At 52.7% G+C, this 20,365-nt stretch overlaps 1 protein-coding gene across 1 annotated transcript in view; it reads left to right on the top strand.

The window, feature by feature from the left end:
* Positions 1-16,042, top strand: part of MDFI (MyoD family inhibitor) — a 34,893-nt gene extending 18,851 nt beyond the window's left edge. The window contains exons 2-4 of the mRNA XM_073320295.1: positions 2,629-2,847; positions 13,535-13,804; positions 15,786-16,042. Coding sequence (XP_073176396.1) covers positions 2,629-2,847; positions 13,535-13,804; positions 15,786-16,042 — 746 coding nt within the window. The remainder of the gene's footprint in view (positions 1-2,628; positions 2,848-13,534; positions 13,805-15,785) is intronic.
* The last annotated feature ends 4,323 nt before the right edge of the window (positions 16,043-20,365 follow it).

The raw sequence follows: 20,365 nt of genomic DNA, 5'->3' as shown, positions 1-20,365 counted from the left end.
ACTGGGAGGCCAGTGGAAGAAAGTGAGGGGGGCTCGGCAGAAAGGGGCCAACTCCTCACGTTCGCTGGGTCTCCAGCAGCCTCGTCCGCACAAGAGGAATGACCCATGTCCAACATCACGCGATCCCTCTAACACGTCCTGCATCCAGACACCAAAGCCATCTCAGGGTGCTGCAAGCTGTGCCTGGCTGCTGTAGGGTTCCCGCCCACCCCCAGAGTTAACCAGGACTGAAGCTGAACGGTGCCCGATCCATCGTGTTTCGGCCCATGTGGCTGGAAATCCGTGTCATGTCACAATAGCAGAGCCGAATGAAGTCCGCATCGGGCTGTCCCACAGTGCCGCGCTAGCCATCAAGCTAACCCAACACTTCATTCGCAATGGGCCCCAGACAGGTGGTAAGGATGAGGCTGCACAGGGCTTGGATTCTGGGGGATCTGTCCGTCAACTCCATTGCATACCAACCGACACCCCTGTCTGATCTTGTTTCCCCCATCTGGAGAAAGGGACTTGGAGGCCTGCCTCACTGAGGCTAGCATCCTCATCCATACCTTCCACCAAGTGCCGAGGGCTGGATGTCTGGTCTGTCCATCTCCTGTGGGCCAGGCCCCTTTGACAGAGACCTGTCAGACAAAAGCCAAGGCAAGAGAATTTCAGGTGCCGGGCAATCCAGAGGATTCTGGCTGAAGCTGGGATGTGTGACAACTGGCTGCTCAGTCTGTGTGGGTGTGAAGGAGCTGTAACTTTCCAGCAGGCTTCGGGAGCAGATGGCATGTGCCTGATGGCCACCTCCTCTTTCTCACTGGTCTTGCTGTGCCGCTGTTCTGTTGCGGTAACAGCTCTCCCCCATTTCTCGTGCAGCGGCGTCTCCTGGGTGCCAGCTGGGACTGCGGCAGCATGGGCTGCCTATCGCTCAGTGCCCTCTTCCTGCCATCTGGGATCGCCCTGGGCAGATCCTCCTCAGAGCAGTGCCCTGGCAGTGCCCCCTATGGTTCCTGGGCCTTTCTTTCTGGAAGTGCCCAAAGCCCATGCCGGCGAAGGCTCCCACAGCATGGGGCTTTTTATTCACCCTGTGATAGGATGCTGCTGTGAGAAAGCAGTGCTGTCTGCAGGAGTCCCAGGGAGCTTCCACACGGCAGTGCCCTATCCCTGCTGGATAGAACCCCTGGCAGTGTGAGCTTCCCCACAGCAGTGCCCTGAGGGTTGCTAACTGGGGCTCTGGTAGCGTGGGCTTTCTCCCAGCAGTACCCAGGCGAGACTCCAGGAGGGTCTGAGTAAAAATGTCAAATTTTTTTTCCACAAATTATCATGGGGAAAATACGGATGTTTCCAATTTCATACCAGGCCGCTATGTCTACCCTGTCTGCAGCAGGGAGCCTCCCAGCCCAGCTCAACAGATTCGGGCTCATGCTACCACACTAACAATAGCTGTGTTGGTGTCGCCTTTGGGGCCGGAGCTCGGGCTCTGGAGCCTGGGGCAGGAAATGGGCTTCAGGGCCGGAGCCATAACTTCCAAGTGCTGTCTGGTGGGTACTTTGAGAGCACCCGTGTGAGCTCTGCAAGGCCGAGGCTGGGAGCTCACTGCTGCGGGCTGCGTATGGGACAGAGCGGTTTTGCTTTTCACAGGGTAGCCAGTCGGACCTCAGACCTCATGACCGTTTCAAATTGCTGCATGTCTCCCAGGAGCAAACTTTCACATAGACACGACATCTTAACATTAGAAAATAAGCCGGGGGTGGATTTAAACAAAACCAAACGACACACCAGCCTGTTTCTGAGTAAAACACCGGAGACATTTTATATGATTTTTAAATTTGAATTGTGAAAACCTGGTGGGATTTTCAAAATGATGTTTATTGAAGTCTTTTAAATCATGATTTGAGGACTTCAGTATCTCAGTCAGAGGTTATGGGTCTATTCCGGGAGTAGTTGGGTGAGGTTCTGTGGCCTGTGATGTGCAGCAGGTCAGACTAGATGATCATGATGGTCTCTACTGCCCTTAAAGTCTAAGTGTCTTGTTTAATTGTTTGTACAGCGGTAGCGCCTAAGGGCCCCAGCCACAGACCAGGAGCCCATTGTGCTAGGTGCTGTACAAACACAGACCACGATAGTCCCTGCCCCTAGAGACTCAGCATTGGCCTGACTCTGTCCCAGCAAAGTCAAGGGGACTTTTACCATTAACTGCTTGAGGAGCAGAGTCGGACCGTGCCGAGAGCTTCTGAAAATGCCACCCAAAACGGCCAGATCCTCAACTGGTGTAAATTGATGTAGCTCCCTTGGCTTCAGTGGAGCTGTGCCTGTTTACGCTAGCTGAGAATCTGGCCCTAGGCTTCTTAACGTTCTTGTGAAGAGTGTGCCCATGCTAGAATCTGGGACGCCTGCTGCCTTCACACTGTTTAAGGGTTGTGAAGGTGGAACGGATGATGGAAGAGGTGCTCATTGTTTCCTGGGACTCCCCACTCAGTCTGTCTGACTCCCTCTGTTGTCTCTGGTCTTATATTGCAATTGTGAGCTCCTTGGGGGCAGGGACTGTCTAGGTTCTGTCTTTGTACCGCACCTAGCAAGGTGGGATCCTGGTCCGTGGTATGCCAGCACATATAATAATAATTAGAACCCTACTGTCTTCCTCAGATCAGGAGGAGATCTCGAGCGCTTCCTCCACGCAGAATCCAGCGGTAGCACCATCTGCTCTGTGCCACATCCAAGCTCCTCACCCTCAGGCCCCAGCAACGGAGGAGAAGGAGAAACTGCCAGAAGATGACAAGTCGCCGAACCTCCTGGCAAATGGAACACCACCTCCCAAAGGCGAGACCAAATCAGAGTCCATGGTCACTCCCGAAGCCGTGACACGTAAGTCTCTGCTTCTTTCCCATGGGTTCTGCTGGGGCGGGATCGGTGTCGTGGGCTCGGGTCCTTGAAATCACAATGGTCCCTCTCCCCTCACTCATGGGTTCAAAGAAACCCATAAACGATTTGGGGCGGGGACTGTCTTTTCATTTTCGGTATGTACAGCGCCTAGCACGATAGGCCTCGTCCCAGGTTGGGGCTTGTAGGAAATACCGTAATACAGACAAAAATAATGTCAGAGGCTCCTAGCAAGAGTGGGCACTATCCCTGTTCTTCCGTTATACTCCCACTCCCTGATAAAAGGAGGGAGCTGTATTTTTATCCCATACACTAGTATGTGGCACTAGTCCAGGTGGTGAAAGTAGGAGTAGCATCCAGTGAGGGGGTAATTGCTGCTGCTGTTGTCGGTAGTGTTAACCTTACCTGCCAAAGTTATACACAGGGACATGTGGGAAGAAGAATGCGGGACGTGCCTTCTAACTCCTGTGAAATGCACCAGACAGGGAGAGCTCCCCGGAGGGACAGAAGGAGGAAATGAGAGCGGTTTCGCTAACATTACAGACTGTCCCTCCTACACCGGCATGTAGGCGAGTTAAGCAACTAGGGGTTGAAGACATGGCAGGACCAACCTGCAAGGATTGAGGGTTTAAGGCTACAGGGCATCTCTCTGACTGCCCCAAACACAGCTAAGGTCACAGTAGGGATGAAGATCTGCAGTTCCCACAGGAGAGATGGGTCATGTCCTTTGAGAGAGATCTGATACCAGCAGCTCTGCAGAGGGACAACACAAGGATCCTCTGCCTGGCACAAAGTGGGGGGTACAGCTCAGCTGGGGTAGCAATGATGAAAGCTGTGGCATAGGCAGGTCGAGAGCGTTTCTAGCACTGTGTGGTCTAAAGCTGGCTCTGTGAAGGGTCAGATGACACAGTGGGAAGATCGCCAGAGTTCTGTCTGTCTGTGGCCCTGCTATCGAACTACAATCGGAGGGTCACTGCAGCTCAGGCAGGCCTACCCATGCTAGCTTTAATCGAGCGAGCGTAGCTATGAATAGCCGTGATGGCCTGGCCACCAGACTGCATCCCTGGCCCTGAGCTTGGATTTAAGGATCTTGCCCTCAGTCTGGCCCTTATGCACACAACAGTAAATCCTTTTTTGTTGGATAGTTCAGGAGAGTCTGTACTTTTCCAGGGGCAAGAAATGGACTGAGGCTTCCCATTGGAAAGAGGGACGGTGGGGGCTGAGGCTCTCCGTGCGGTTGACAAATTACCTGTAGTGCTGACTAGCGGGTAGGCCGGAGGGCAGCCAGGGAAAGGATAGCGAAGTAGGGTTGATGCTGATGGATGGACAGGATGCAAGTATGTGGAGTGAAGAGATCGCATGCTTCCTGTACGGGAGCTCGGAACTCTTTCGGGCATCTGTGTCACTCGGCAGTCAGGCTGTGCCCTGCATGGGGAGCAGGCTCTCCGCCCTCCTCTCTTTGCCGTGGATTGGCCCACGTGTGCGGCCTCCGCATCAGCCCCTTGGTGGCTTACCTGGAAAGACAGCAAACTCCCTTTGGAGTGGATGAACAACAACAAGGCAGTGGACAGGTACGCAGGCTGGGGGTGGGAGGGGGGAATCCAGCCTCATGCTTCAGGGCATCATCAGATTGCAGCAGGAGTCAGGAAGAATTTTCCCCGCTAAATACAACATTGGTGAACTGCACTGAGATGAAGTTAAATCTTTCCTCTGACTCTCCAGCCATGCAGCTGGAAGGATGATATTGGACTGGACGGAACAATGATCTTAGGTACTTATCTGGCCCCCGTACCACAATATCTGAGCCCCTCATAATCTTTAACATATTGATCCTCCCAGCACCCGTGTGAGTACGGGACTGCTAGTATCCCCATCGCACAGGTGGGGAATTGAGGCTCAGAGGCAATTCCTAAGTGAGTTAGGTGCCTAGCCCACTGAGGTGGCTTTGGAAATCCCATATTAACTGATTTACCCAGGGTCACACAGAGAATCAGTGGCAGAGCAGGGAATTGACCCCTAGATTAGCACCCTGGCCCATTCTTCTTTTCTGATTTAATGGCGGGGTGGACAAGCAACCATGGAACTGGATTTGTTTGTGTAACTTCTCACCTAGCACCAGGAAACTTGAGCTCTGAGAGTGAGGCTCTCTCTCTGCCTTAAACCTCAATGAAGGGTCATTCAACTCTGGAAGAGGCTGTTGTGTCCCCATCGTTGGAGGTTTTTAAGAATTGGACAAACACCTGTCAGCAGGGACGGTCTGGGTTCACTTGGTCTTGCCTCGGTGCAGGGGGCTGGGCTGGATGCCTTCTCGAGGTCCCGTCCAGCCCTGCATTTCTTTGATGAATTTCTCTCCCAGCTGCTCTTTCCAACAGCCGCACCAACTCTGTCACTCTCCAGTTATGCTGTTTTATGGCGTAGTTACGCCGGCGTGTGTGACAACCGGACAGGGGGGACCTTTAAACAGACACTTCATGTTTCCCATGTGGGGATTAAACACAGTGAAACCTGTTCTACCAGAAGCTGCCATTAAAAAGTCATCATTTTCCAGCAGTTACTCCACGCTGCTATCTGAGGCACCCATGAAATTCACTGTGCTTTGAATGGGAAAAGTGGTATCTCAGTAAGGTGCTGAATGTTTTAATGATGACCTCCGCTAATGGCCAATCAAAAATCCCTTGTCTGGAAGGTGTGGGTCTCTCCCTAATGATGAAACAACAATGAGCTGCAAATATCTTCAGGCTTTCAAGACCTGGGTCAAATTTCAAAGAGCTCAGGTCTAATTTCCAAGTGCTCAGGACCCAGAATTGGGGCCAGATTTTTCCAAACAGTTCAGTTCCCTTTTAGGTACCTAAGTAAATAGCCGGAGTTTTCAGAATTGCTCAGCATCCAATGTGCTGAGTTATTGGGAAAGTCTGGCCATAAACATCGCAATGGAAGCGGCTGGGGACTGAGTTCCTGTGAAAATCTGATCTGTGGTGCAGGGCAAACAGATCTCGGGTGCATCTTGATGCATCTCCCTGTGGATAATACCAGAGGGAGGTGAAATGGTGCGTTGTGAAGTATAGGAATGGTTATAGCATTGGGATCCTGTAATTTATTATCCGAGAGTCAGCACTTATGGGGGAAGGCAGGGGGCTTTGGGAAGGGGGCTTTGGAATTGTTCCATGGTCCTGGTATTATCTCAGTATTGTGAGGGACTCCGAAAAATGACCTTCAGCAAAGTTGATCGTTGTTCCTAAAACCTGGTTTTAGCAGGAAGACACACCTCTGTGGTCAAATCCTCAATCCACTCAAAGTTCCTGGTGATGTGATTAGAGCCGAATCTACATAGTGCTAGGAGCTACTAAAGGACTATAGGAATTAAAATCAACGTCCTGGTCTCTTTAGGCCATTAAATATCCAATGACAATGTCCCCAAAATAGGGGCACTGGTCCTGGTTTCCTGGACCATTTCTAACTAGTTAATTGCATTCTAACTCTCTAAATTCTCCTTGAACTTGAAATTGGATACGAGACCCTCCTGGACTCACTTGTCGTGCAGTGTTTCACTGTGCTGTTAAACAACCGTTGCATTCCACCCCAGAGGCGGCTGCATGTCGGAGGTAGAATGAAGTCATTCCTCCATCTCCTTTTGAGTGTTTTGGGTTCCTTTGAGTAGAAAACCGCCCTATAATTGTAAGATATTATTACTAACTCTGATGGGAAATTCTGGCCTGGCTTCTCTGCTGCTCCGTGCTTGTTTGAATCAGGGAGTGATTTTGATTTACAAACAATTTAATCTGAGGAATGCAAAGAAACAGAGCAAGCCAAACCATGTACACCAGGCACTTTTGTAAACCCTGCCATTTTCAAAACCATTGAACGATTGAAGCTGTAGAATATTTGTGGGGAGTGGCATGTCTGAAATTCCTGACCTGTGCTTCTGGCTTTCTCTCTGTGGACTGTGTCAGACTCATGGGCCCCATGGGCCTTTCTTGCATCAGATTGAGCAGGATTTTTGAAGCCTAGCTTACTAAAATCATACTGGAACACGCACTGCTAGACTCTGTCTACATCAAATGAAGGCGGGGACCTGGTTCCAACTGGGCAATAGAGACTGTTTTCCCCATAACTGGGTGAAAAAGATTAGTGTATTAGAGGAGGGAGAGTAATCTAGTGGATGTGGTGCTTTGCTAGGAACTCAGAAGATGTAGGTTCAATTCCCAGGTCTGGCTTTAAGCTGCAGTCAATTCACTTCCCCTCTCTGTGTTTCTGTTTAGACTGTAAGCTCTTCAGGGCAGGGACTGTCTCTTACTTTGGGTATGTACAGCACCTACCACAATGGGGCCTGGATCTTGGCTGGTGGGGGGGGATCTCTCTGTGTGCTACCGTGTGTGTACGATAAATAATAGTTTAGTTACAAGTAGGCTAAAAGTTGCAAAAAGATCAGGGGACAATCATTGGTTGTAACTGTATTCCCTGACTCTGGGCTTGAAAGACTTCTGTTGGCCGCAGTGGGCTTTGGACAGGGTTGACCTGAAGATGGGGCCTTTTAGAGGGGCTGGGCCCCAGACATGAGTTAGGGTCGAGCAGGACTGCACCCTCTCTACCTCTCGAACACTAGTCTCATGACAGTCCTGAAACACACCCACCCGCCCCCTGGGCTATTGTATCTTCTCATCCCTTTAAGGACGGGAGAGATGCCATTCTAACAAATCATGCCTGTGAGCGGTGCGTCTGGGGGAAGAGCTGTGAGCCCGGCCTCCACATAGAGAGCGTGGTGGGAGAACTGGGGAAACGGTCATGAGCAGGTTTCAGAGTAACAGCCGTGTTAGTCTGTATTCGCAAAAAGAAAAGGAGTACTTGGGGCACCTTAGAGACTAACCAATTTATTTGAGCATGAGCTTTCGTGAGCTACAGCTGAGCAGTTTCACTCCTGCCACAGGGGTTAAGGTCCTGTCAGCGCAAACCCATGTTCTCAGGGGCGGATTTAAACTCCACTGTTGAAGTACACTTGGAGCTTAGCCGAGGATATAAATGTATGTCCATGTGTGGCTATTTTATTATTATGCTAGCACTGAGACACCCCCCTGAGACAGGGGCCCTATTGTATGTAATAGGTGCTGGACAGACACAGTACTAGATAGATCGTCCTTGTTCCAAAGAGCTGACAGTCTAACTAGACAAGGTAGAAAGGAAGTGGTATTATTCCTAGTCCCTATACAGATGGGGCAGGAGTTAAGGGTCTGCTTATCTGAAGTGCTGAGAATTCCCTCCTTTAAATGACCGATCTAAGATGACACAGGGAGCCTGCGGCAGAAATGGGTATTGAATCCAGCCCAATGCTTTCACCACAAGACCATCCTTCCCCTCAACACAGGCCTTCATTGTGGCAATGGGAGAGCATCTAAAGGTTTCCTGGTTTGGAGAATCAGCTGAAAGTTCAGATCCTGCTCCTCTCTGTTGGTGTGTACGATCAGGCTGGGGATCTCACAAGGACAGGTGCTCACGTGCTCTCTGGCGCTTCTCCTCCTAGCTGGAAACTGAAAGTGAAAATCACCAAGCACCGCAAAGAGAAAAAGTTTGCAGGACGGGAGTCTGATTTAATCCAAGCTCAGTTTGTTCTTTCTTTCATCCCCTCCCCTTCCTTCCTATCCCCCCTCACCCCTCCTCTATCTATCCCCCTCCTTCTGGATCACTTTGCCCGGTTGTTTTCACCTCCGTTTTCAGTCCCGCTTTTCCCAGCATGCTCTGCCATGGAGCTTCTCACACCATCACCCTCCTTTAGGATCTAGTTGCTTAAACTCCCCCCCCCCCCCCGGCCTCGTTCATGCTCTTAAACCAGGCTTAAGCACTAGTGACTGCCTGGGACCCCCCGCACCCCCACTATTCTGTGGGGGACGAACCTGCTTTGCAAGGCCTGCTACTTCCCTGCCAGCCATTTCCCCATTTCTGCTAGCCGGACCGAGTGTAGCGCTCGCAGCCCTGCTAGGATACCCAGGCTAGGAAAACAAGATGCTGTTTTCTTACCTCCATCGATTTTATTTTTGCCTGCGAGTGGCCTGGCATCCCCGCCAACGCGAGACAGAAGCACCTTGTGTTTGGAGGTCTTGCTCAATGCAGTCCCGGCCCTTCTCGTCCCTGCAGTTCAGGCTCCCTGTCCCACTGACGCCCCGAACAGAATGCGGCTACTGTTCCCCAGCTTGGCTCTAGGTGCCTTTGCCCTCAAGCCTTTCTCCTGAATCATCCCTTGTTTACTGACGAAAGAGAGAGAGAGAGATTCAAGGTTTGGCACAGACAAGGGCAGGCAAAGTTCTATTTATCTGGTTATGTTGCGGGCTGGTGAGATTGATGTTTAACCCTTCCTGATCTGGATTCCAAATCCTGTCTGTGGTCGATAATCAGGCCGACTAACCAGGCACGGGGGGGGGGGGGAAAGGCAGGATTAAACTATTCTCCAGCTCCTCCCCCCCACCCCCCCGCAATGCCTTGTTTGGCCACGGCAAAGTACAGCCCTTTGGCCCCAGCTAGGGAGATTCGCAATCCTGCCTTGTTTCTGCAGAATGCGAGGACAAGAGGGAGTCGCCGCTAAAGCAGATGTTTGTTTTCCTCCCCTTTAACGGCCAGCCATAGGTTGTGGATCCCTTTAATTACGGCATTGGTTTGTTTGGAGAGAGATCCATAGCCCAGCTTCCTTTTGGGGCATCGTCTTCTCAAGCTCCCTCCTGACTTTCAGCCCCTGGGGTCAGGGTAGGGGGAAGCAAGCTGGGATCCACCCTGGGTTTTCCAATGTGAACACACAACTCCTTCTTGAGGTCAGCAGCCCACTTGTGGCCCTCAGACAGCGGATCAGCCTGGGCTGTGTCTGGGCTAGCCTGGTTTGGGAAATCACCCCGTGCTCTGAGGGTCATACTCGCATAGTTCAGTCCAGAGGAGTTTTTATCCAGGGCGTCATTTAGACCCTCTCTGAGCAGTGGTGGCAGCCCAAGTCCGGCCACGTTACCGCCAGCAGTGGAGCTGAACCGGTGGTGGACAGCGCCTCCACCAAAGGAGTAACTTCATTATTTGGTAGCAGCAGTAGGCTTTTATCCTTTTATATGGACCAGGTTTTCAGAAGAGCTCTGCCTCTTTGGTGATGAGCGCTCTTAAAACCCTGCTTTCTGGGCTCCCTTCTTTCCCGTCCTGTTGGTATGAATATCTTAAGTGACCCCGTCACCATAGCAATTGAATGCATTGCAATCTGGATTGCGTTTATCCTCACAGCCCCCTTCTGAGGGGGGGCAGGACTATCACTGAAGCAGAGACACTAAGTGACTTGCCCAAGGTCACACAGAGCAGGGTCTGAAACCCAGGTCTCCTACGTACCAGGTCAGTGTTCTAACCTCTGGGCCATTCTTCCACCAAAGGACTCCACTTGCTTGTCCCTTTATTTTCCATCCCTTCTCCTCCCTCCTCCTCCTGTCCCCCTTGCTCTACTATGTCATCTTCTTCCTCATCTCTCCCTTTCTCCCACTCCCCCCTTTGTGCTTCCCTTTCCCCCTCCCTGATGCATCAGGCCAGATCAGTGTAGCTAAGCCAACGGGGCTGCACCAGTGACACCAGCTGAGGATCTAGTTTCCAGCAGCCTCACATCTCCCTGTTTGAAGTTGGGGCAGATTGGAGGCCGAGGATTGCCTGGTTAGGCCGAGAAGGGAGAGAGCCTCACAATCTGGAGATGGCCCTTGCTCACAGCCCTCCACAAAGGGTGATAAGGAATAACCAGCATGGATTTGTCAAGTACAAATAATGCCAAACCAAGCTAATTTTCTCCTTTGATGGGGTTACAGGCCAAGTGGATAGGGGGAAGCAGTAGGTCTCACGTGCCACAGTCTCACGTGACATTTTCATAAGCAAACCAGGGAAGTGCAGTCTAGAAGAAATTACTATTATGTGGGTGTGTGAGTGGTTGAAAGACCGTACTCACCGAGTAGTTCTCCATCGTTCGCCCTCAAACTGGGAGGGGTTATCTAATGAAGTCTCATGGGGGTCAGTCCTGGGTCTGGTACTATTCAGTATTTTCATCAATGGCTTGGATAATGGAGTGAAGAGTGCGCTTATAAAATTTGTGGATGGCACCAAGCTGGGACAGGGTTGCCAGCACTTGGGAGCACAGCGTGAGAGTTCAAAATGACCTTAAGTATCAAGGGGTAGCCGTGTTAGTCTGTAGCCACAAAAACAACAAGGAGTCCGGTGGCTCCTTAAAGACTAACAGATTTATTTGGGCATAAGCTTTCATGGGTAAAAAAACCCACTTCTTCAGATGCATGGAGTGAAAATTACAGATGCAGGCATTATATAATGACACATGAAGGGAAAGGAGTTACCTCACAAGTGGAGAAGCAGTGTTGACAGGGTCAATTCGATCAGGGTGGATGTAGTCCACTCCCAGTGATAGATGAGGAAGTGTCAATTCCAGGAGAGACAAAGCTGCTTCTGTAATGAGCCAGCCACTCCCAGTCCCTATTCAACACAATGGTGTTAAATTTGCAAATGAATTTTAGTTCTGCTGTTTCTCTTTGAAATCTGTTTCTGAAGTTTTTTTGTTCAAGGATAGCTACTTTTAAATCTGTTATCAAATGTCCAGGAAGATTGAAGTGTTCTCCTACTTGCTTTTGTATGTTACCATTCCTGATGTCCGATTTGTGTCCATTTCTTCCTTTACGTAAGGACTGTCTGGTTTGGCCAATGTACATGGCAGAGGGGCATTGCTGGCACATGATGGCATATATCACATTGGTGGATGTGCAGGTGAATGAGCCCCTGATGGTGTGGCTGATGTGGTTGGGTCCTACAATGGTGTCGCTAGAGTAGATATGGGGACAGAGCAGGCAACGAGGTTTGCTAATTACCTTGACGTATTGGAGAATTGGTCTGAAATCAACAAGATGAATAAAGACAAGTGCCAAGTACTTCATTTAGAAAGGAAAAATCCAATGCACAACTACAAAATGGAGCATAACTGGCTAGGGGGTCGTACTGCTGAAAAGGATCTGGGGGTCATAGTGGATTACAAATTGAATGTGAGTCAACAAAGTGATACAGTTGCGAAAAAGGCTAGTATCAGTCTAGGGTGTATTAACAGGCATGTTGTAAGTAAGACACAGGAGGTAATTGTCCTGCTCTGTTGGCACTGTTGAGGCCTTAGCTGGAGTATTGTGTCCAATTCTGGGTGCCAAATGTTAGGAAATATGTGGCTAAATTGGGAGAGAGCCCAGAGGACAGCAACACACACGATCAGAGGTTTAGAAAACCTGAAGAAAGCTTAATAAAAGTGGGCGTGTTTAGTTTGAAAAAAGACAAATGAGGGGAAACCGGATAAGTCTTCCAGTATCTTAAGGGCTGTTACAAAGAAGATGGTGATCAATTGTTCTCCATGTCCACTGAAGGTGGGACAAGAAGTAATGGGCTTACTCTCCAGCAAGGGAGGTTAAGGTTAGATATTAGGGAAAACCTTCTAACCCTCAGGGTAGTTAAGCTCTGGACCATGGTCCCAAGGGAGGTTGTGGAATCTCTGTCACTGGAGGTTTTTAAGAACAGGTTGGATGAACACCTGTCAGGGATGGTCTAGATTTACTTGGTCCTGCCTAAGCGCTGAAGGCTGGATTTGGTGACTTCTCGAGGTCCCTTCCAGCCCTACATTTCTGTGATTCTGTGAAAGGCCTTTAAGCCCAGTAGAAATGGCCTTTCCAGATACCTTCCACGAAGAACAAAAAATGGCGTCAGGGCTCTCCCGTGTCTCCGCAGTTCAAGTAAAATGTTCCCAGATGGTTCCATTGGACCAGGGCTGTTTAACGTTCTCTTTATAAATCTTCCCCCTAGATGTGCGGAGCCTTAAGCCAGCCTAGCTGGGTTGTACTTTCCACTCAAACATCTCTTTGATTATCTTAGTCTTGTCTACACACAGGCTTAACTGCATTTCGACAGGGGGAAATTTCCCCTGTCCATTCCTCCCCCACTTTAGAATTTATTTATTTTTCTACCAGCTCCAATTATGAGCTTTGTAAAGAAGTCACCTTATTTATAGTGTTTGCTGTCCATGTTTGCCAAGAGATTGGCAAACCTTGCAGAGGCTGTCAAGCACAAAGCCTTAGATGCTGTATGAGGAACAAAAAAGCCTCCTCTGGCCCAACTCTGAGCCACACAGGGTTGGGCTGTAGCTACATGCAGAGTTGCACCCATTTAATTCAAGGTGTGATTTTAAACCGATTTATTTAAACCCACACAAACCACTAATATTTGGGTCTGAGTGGTTTATTTCAATGTAGCTTAAACATGTTCCTAATCGATTTAAACTAAATAGAAATAACCCTGGTCCGAGGACAGGGTGAGGGGTGTGGGTCAGAGCCTGAGTCCCGCTGTGACTCGAGTCCAAGCCCTGTCATTTAGCAGCGTGGACGCAGCTCAAGCCATAGACCCAAGTCCGAAGGTCTGCGTGGTGCAGTGTAGACGTGTTAGTGTGGATGCTCAAGCCTGGCTTGGAAACACATCCACACACCCGGGTTCAGAGTGCAGCCTAGAAACCCCCTCTGTGTCCAGCAGCATCAGTAAGAATCCCCTTTATATGCATTAGAGCCAGGACCGGTCTTTTCTCTGCCACGCGGGATTCTCCTCTGAGTGCAGCTTTCTCCAACACACTGCTGTCTCTTGCCCGCAGGCCAGCCCCAGGTCCGAACACCCCTGCGGGGTCTCCAGCCGTCCAGCCCCATGGACTGCACCCCTCTGCTGCAGAACGGTGCCAGGTGTGTCCCAGACCTGGGCGGCGCAAACCGAGATGCAGGGAACGGCGTCCTCGGCTCGCTGCCCAGCTCTCAGAAGCCTCATCGGAAGCTGCAGTCGCACTATTCCATCAACAGCCAGGGCAGCAAGAAGAGCAAAGGCAGCTCCAAATCTGCCTCCTCGCAGATCCCTGTGGAGGCCCAGCAAGGTACCAGCTGTCCCTGCCCACCCTCCACCCCCAGCTCCCCAAACCTCCATGTCCACTAATGGGAACAAGAGCTACAGTGCTCGAGAGAGAGATGGGAGCCCCCAGGATGAAAGGGGTGACGCCCACAGTTACTGCTTTGTGCCGACTGCCCCATGCTACCGTTCAAGCCAGGGAGCTGTGTGGATCCTGGTCCAATTCCCCCCACATTCTCTCTATTTGCTCTGGGCTGGCCTCCCATGTCCCTGCCAGGTTCTTTGCCCCACCTCCTCGAGCCTCATGCTGGTCCTGTTAGTTCTGGGATCCCTGCCCCCTAATCTCATGACCCTCACATAGTTTCTGGATCCTCTTCAGTCTCAGTAATGTCCCTCCCAGCCCTCCACTAAGAGATCCCTTCACTAAGGGAGAACTAAGCCTCGCACCTGCCCCATAGATTCCGGGATGCGCTCTTCCCCCTCACACTGGCCTTACATCTGCCCCATAGATTCCGGGACGCGCTCTTCCCCCTCACACTGGCCTTACATCTGCCCCATAGATTCCGGGACGCGCTCTTTCCCCTCACACTGGCCTCACACCTGCCCCATAGATTCTGGGACGCGCTCTTCCCCCTCACACTGGCCTCACACCTGCCCCATAGATTCTGGGACGCGCTCTTCCCCCTCACACTGGCCTCACACCTGCCCCATAGATTCTGGGACGCGCTCTTCCCCCTCACACTGGCCTCACACCTGCCCCATAGATTTTGGGACGCGCTCTTCCCCCTCACACTGGCCTCACACCTGCCCCATAGATTCTGGGACGCGCTCTTCCCCCTCACACTGGCCTCACACCTGCCCCATAGATTCTGGGACGCGCTCTTCCCCCTCACACTGGCCTCACACCTGCCCCATAGATTCTGGGACGCGCTCTTCCCCCTCACACTGGCCTCACACCTGCCCCATAGATTCTGGGACGCGCTCTTCCCCCTCACACTGGCCTCACACCTGCCCCATAGATTCTGGGACGCGCTCTTCCCCCTCACACTGGCCTCACACCTGCCCCATAGATTCTGGGACGCGCTCTTCCCCCTCACACTGGCCTCACACCTGCCCCATAGATTCTGGGACGCGCTCTTCCCCCTCACACTGGCCTCACACCTGCCCCATAGATTCCGGGACGCGCTCTTCCCCCTCACACTGGCCTCACACCTGCCCCATAGATTCCGGGACGCGCTCTTTCCCCTCACACTGGCCTCACACCTGCCCCATAGATTCTGGGACGCGCTCTTCCCCCTCACACTGGCCTCACACCTGCCCCATAGATTCTGGGACGCGCTCTTCCCCCTCACACTGGCCTCACACCTGCCCCATAGATTCTGGGACGCGCTCTTCCCCCTCACACTGGCCTCACACCTGCCCCATAGATTCTGGGACGCGCTCTTCCCCATCCCTGCATCCCCACCCCCATTTTAAATGAAACAGCCCATTCTGGTAACGCTCCGTCCGTTTCTCACGGCTGACCTTTGGGGAGTTTTTTGTTTGCCTTCAGGTTTTGGTCTGCCTACCTCAGGGTTTTATTCTGCTGCCCATCACCGTAGTATCTGGGCACCTTCCACACACAATCATCAGCAATGGCCAAGACCCGAGAGGATTCCATGGAGTCTCTAAGCTCCCCGGGCAGCCCTGCTCAGCCCTCTCGTGCCTTTCGTGGGCCCCACCCCTGCCTGTGCGTCTGCAGAAGCCAAAGGCCCAAATAACCAACCACCCTGAGCCCAGCAGCCCCGGGCTCGTCTCAGCTCTCTGCCCTGAGTGTAAGCGATTGTTTGGGGTGGTCTCTGTGGGAGCTGGGGGGGTTAAACCCTAAAACACCTGTTGGGAACGTTCCCATCCAAGCCCTGGGACGGTGCTGTGCCGGGCAGTGTCCGTGAATAATGGTATCATTCATTTCTCTCCTCTCCTCCCCCCCCCCCACGCTCCCTCCCCGCCTCTCCCGTCCCCCTTCTCAGATTGCTGCGTCCACTGCATCCTCTCCTGCCTCTTCTGCGAGTTCCTGACCCTCTGCAACATTGTGCTGGACTGCGCCACTTGCGGCTCCTGCAGCTCCGAGGACTCCTGCATCTGCTGCTGCTGCTGCGGCTCCGGGGAGTGCGCCGACTGCGACCTGCCCTGCGACATGGACTGCGGCATCGTGGACGCCTGCTGCGAGTCCGCGGACTGCCTGGAGATCTGCATGGAGTGCTGCGGCCTGTGCTTCTCCTCCTGAAGCGGGGCCGGGGGCAAGGAACCCAGAGCCAAATCCCTCGCCCAGGCATAAACTGGAGGGGGCAGGGGCGGGGCAGGAGGGCCTGGGATTGGGGATCCCTTCTCCCCGCCCCGCCACTCCTTGGGCTCTCATTTTTCTTGACCTGCCCCGTGTCATGTGTTCGGAGGATCCTGCCGGTTTCCTGAGCCAACATTTGAGAGGGAGATGGAAAGGGGAGGAGTCCAGAGACCCCATCAGAGCCGGTACCCTGTGGCTGGAAAGCACCCGGGGATGGGAGTTGCCGCCTTAGAGCCATGGGACAGCGGACGATTCATTGGATACCTGCAGGACCCAAACACACTCTCTCTACCTCCCCCGGTGCTGTCCGGCTCGGTAATCCCAAGCGGTGGCTGCTCCCTGCCGCCTGAGCCAAGAGCAGGAGAGCAAGTCGTACAGAGACCCGTCTCTCCCGTCTGGCAGAGACCCTGAGCTGCCTTGTTGGGCCAAAGATCGGACGTGCACTGAGCCACCGGCTGTCTGAGGAATCGGTGAACGGGGCCCCCCCAACTGGCTGGCTGCTGGAGGGCTGTAGCAGCACGAGTACCCCGTGGCTGGCAAAGAAAAGTGTCCCAGGTGCACGGGTGCCAGCTGCTTGGCAGCTATCGCAGGCGCACCCAGGCTGCTGGTTCACAACTATGGCAAGGGCTTGGTGCCCGCTCGCTGGTATTCTAGGCTAGTTTGCAACTCGAAGGAATAGGCTGGTGTCCCCTGGTCAGCAGCTGGGTGTCGTGAGCCCACAGGGGTTTTGCAGCTGGCCTGCCAGCACCCAGAGTACAAAGACAGGACTTTTTCACAGGGTTCCCACAGGCCCGTCTAACCTGACGCCCTGCAGACTCGGGCGACGGGGCCCAAGGCATGGCACAAAACGCACGCATCGGCCTCATCCTCCCGCCCCAGGCAGGAAGCGGTGGCGCTGGGTAGCAAGGCACCGTGAACTTCAGGGGGCCGGCTGGGGTGGGAAGTTGGAGCTCGGATGCCTCCGCCTCCCTTTGCGGTTGGAAGTGGCTTCCCCGCCCCCTTCTCAGTGCTGAGGAAGACAGGCAAGTGCAATGAACACAGCCAGCTGCTCCCTTGTGGCCCCAGCACTTGAGCTCTCGCACGCGTGTGTGCAGGGGCACACACACACACACTTTTGCACAGAGCCTCTTCCTTAACTGCCCCTGTGATGGTTGACAAAGGATGCCCTGAAGAGCCTTCCCTGCAGAGAAGCTGCGTGTCCGTGCACAAATTGGTGGGGAGAGGAGATTCCAGATTCTCCCTGCTGCGAAACGTCTTCTCTCCTGGCCGCCTAGTTACAGGGGAAGGACAGACCACTCTGGGTGCAAGCCATGCAGCAGCGGCTGTTGGACACTGCACCTGCCGGGAGGGCCAGTGGCTCCGGCTCTCTCTCCCGCTGGGAGCACAGGCTATGCCGGCCCACCCTGCTTGGGCCTTCAGCTGCAGGGCTGAAAGGAAATGCGCCCTGCAAAGGCTGGGGGGTTGTGCGGTTTTGACTGTTTGATTTGTTACTGTAAATAAAGATCTTCCTGCATTTCTGACCCCCGACGTCTCCTGTGTCGTGTGCTCGGCCTGGGGCAGCATCGGGGGACCAAGGCCTAGAGCCCGGCAAACGTCCCCTAGGACAACTTTCCCCCCACCGTCCTCAGTGCCATTGAGCAGTGGTTCTGTCCCTGCTTAGGACGGGGTCAGGGATTGAGTGGGGCCTCAGTAGCAGTCTGGAGTGTATCCTCCTTGTTCTCTCTTCAGGGACACGAGGGAGGCTGGACAGAGAAGCCCGCTGGGATTTATTCCTCTGAGTATCATGCTAGGGGTGTTAAGGGAGAGCCCCCAGGGCACAGAACTGCTGGTATTTTGTCCCCCACTTTGAGACAGGGTACTGGGATGGATGTCTGCTTAGATATCTCCTGGGGTTCCTCCCCATGGTTCTATCTAGACACTTGCATGGGTTGTTCCACTGGATCTGCCTTTGTTAGAGTTTGGAAACAGCCACACAGAAAGGTGAACTGGTTTTAAGGAAGTCAGGGAATAAGCCTCTATTTCCAGGCTCTGTACCTGTGCCACTTCACCCACCTCTGGGGCTGGAACGCAACAGCTGCTCTGTGCGATGACGCTGAACGCAGTGTTTTCTGAAGGAGGGGAAGCCACGAACAGCGGCTGCAATTAAAACAGCTGCCAAGGGAACTTGGGGAGGCAGGAGATAACATGACTGCTAACCCTGAGTGTTCAAAAAGCATGAGTCAGTCCCCCAAAATCATGAGATTAGCTTAAAAATCGTGAATTTTCAATTATACATTTTGCGTTTGATTTGTTTGCCGTCTGGGGTTCGAGCCTGTTTTCCAGCTTTTCTCTGCCATCACAAAGGCTAGAACGTTTCTTTTAAAAAATGCGAGCTGAATGTCTCACAAAATCACAGGACTCCAGGATCTGGGGCTTTAAGGAAAACAGCAAATATTGCAAGACTTGCCATGAAATTGCAAGAGTTGGCAACACTGACCAGGACACTGAGGTTAAGACCCTGAATTCTTGAGAAAGGGGCCAGGGGATAAAGAACATGAGCATGCTGGAAGACAGTCCCTCCAGCAGCCCCTAGTACCTTGGTAGGGACTTTGGATCATTCAGAGGGGAGAGTTCTCCCTAGTGAATCCTCCACACCACTGCCTGCCTGGATATTCCTTGGAGATCTCTGCATATAGCGAAGTCAAAGCCTAAGGGTGGCCTGGTTTCAAGCTCATCTTAGGGGTGGGGGGAACCAGGCCAAATGGGTCAGTTGGCCAGAGTGACACATGTTGGTTTTGCGCTCTGGGCTGCTTGCCCTCTGGGGATAAAGTTTCAGTGAACTAACTTATTTTTAGTGCTGACCGAATGCAGCACTGAGCCCGAGCCTCACAAAGTGAAAGGCTACAAGTGCACCGAGGGCCTGATCCAAATCTCACTGAAGCTAATGGAAAGACACCCCTTGATTTCGGTGGGCTTTGCGGCAGGCACAGCCCCTGAGTCTAGGCAGAACAGTTCTGCAAGCCTTCTGAGCTGACCCCCAGGCTCGGCCTGGCACCCTGATCCAATCCCATCTCCGGCGTAGCAGACAGAAGCTGGGTACAGTCTGTGGCTGGGCTAGAGAGCCCTCCTCAGCCCCACAGTACAGGGCCGGGGTAGAGCCTAGACGGGGAGAGGTGGGGATGGAACTGAAGAGCCGAAGGCAGTTCTTGCTCCTGGATTCGGTGACCAGATGTCCCATTTTTAAAGGGACAGTCCCGTTTTGGGGACTTTTTCTTATATAGGTGCCTATTACCCCCCCACCCTCAGTCCCATCTTTTCACAGTTGCTATCTGGTCACCCTACTCCTGAAGGGCCTCCTCCAAAGTCCATTGACGTAAATAGGAGCCTGTCCACTGGGTCCTGGATCAGGCCCTAAGCTCTGAAACTGCATCCTTGGCAAGGGGGGCCGGGACAAGGCCTTTCCCCAGCCCCCCAATCCCTGGCCTCACTTGTGGTGCTAATTAGTGACTGCTGGCAGCTCCCGCGCTCTCCCCTCGGCCGGCCGGCGTGCCAGCTGTGGTAACGAACTCTGCCAGAGACGCTAATGGAGAACAGATTTCTCCAGCTGAACCGGGGTCTGCTGTCAGAAGCACAGTGCATGCTTTTGTCTGACGGACGGACAAGAGGAGAGTGGGAATGAGCACATACCACGCTCTCCCCCCGCACCCCCCCTCACTCATCCCCACCCTCCTGTGCCTCTCCCGAGCTCTGCACATCTGCATCGCTTGCCGCCATATGCGGAGAGAGGCATTTACGTGCTGGCCAGCCCCGAGGTGGTGTAGTTGTCCGGTCTCAGATGGGAGCTTAGCCTGACCGCCCTTGCGTCAAGACTGCCTCTTCTTGTGTGCAGGATTAAAAACCCTGAGTCTAATTTTGTAAAAACAGCATGCACGCCAGCCACACACCCTGACACGCATGTCAACGAGAAAGAGGCCAGATTTTCAGAAGAGCTCAACACGCTGGGAGCTGCGCTCTCTGCCAAGTACATCACCAATTATGGGTGATGAGCCCTTGAAATCTTGTCCCCCTAAATACCTCTGATGTTCCTGTGTTCATGAGCAAATGGGATCTTCTGGCAAACACATACACGGCCACCTTGATTTATCTGCCCCTTAAATAAGTGGCTTAAAATTCGTGAGTAAGGAAGGGGAGTTTGGGTTCTCTGCATGGTGGGGAATGATGTATTTCTAAATGTATGTGACATTAACGCCTACATACAGAGGCATCCGATGAAGTGAGCTGTAGCTC

This window comes from Lepidochelys kempii, chromosome 21 (genome assembly GCF_965140265.1).
Source record: "Lepidochelys kempii isolate rLepKem1 chromosome 21, rLepKem1.hap2, whole genome shotgun sequence".
NCBI lineage: Eukaryota > Metazoa > Chordata > Testudines > Cheloniidae > Lepidochelys > Lepidochelys kempii.
Note: the sequence above shows the minus strand (reverse complement) of the source record. Positions and strands in the feature narration are given on the sequence as shown.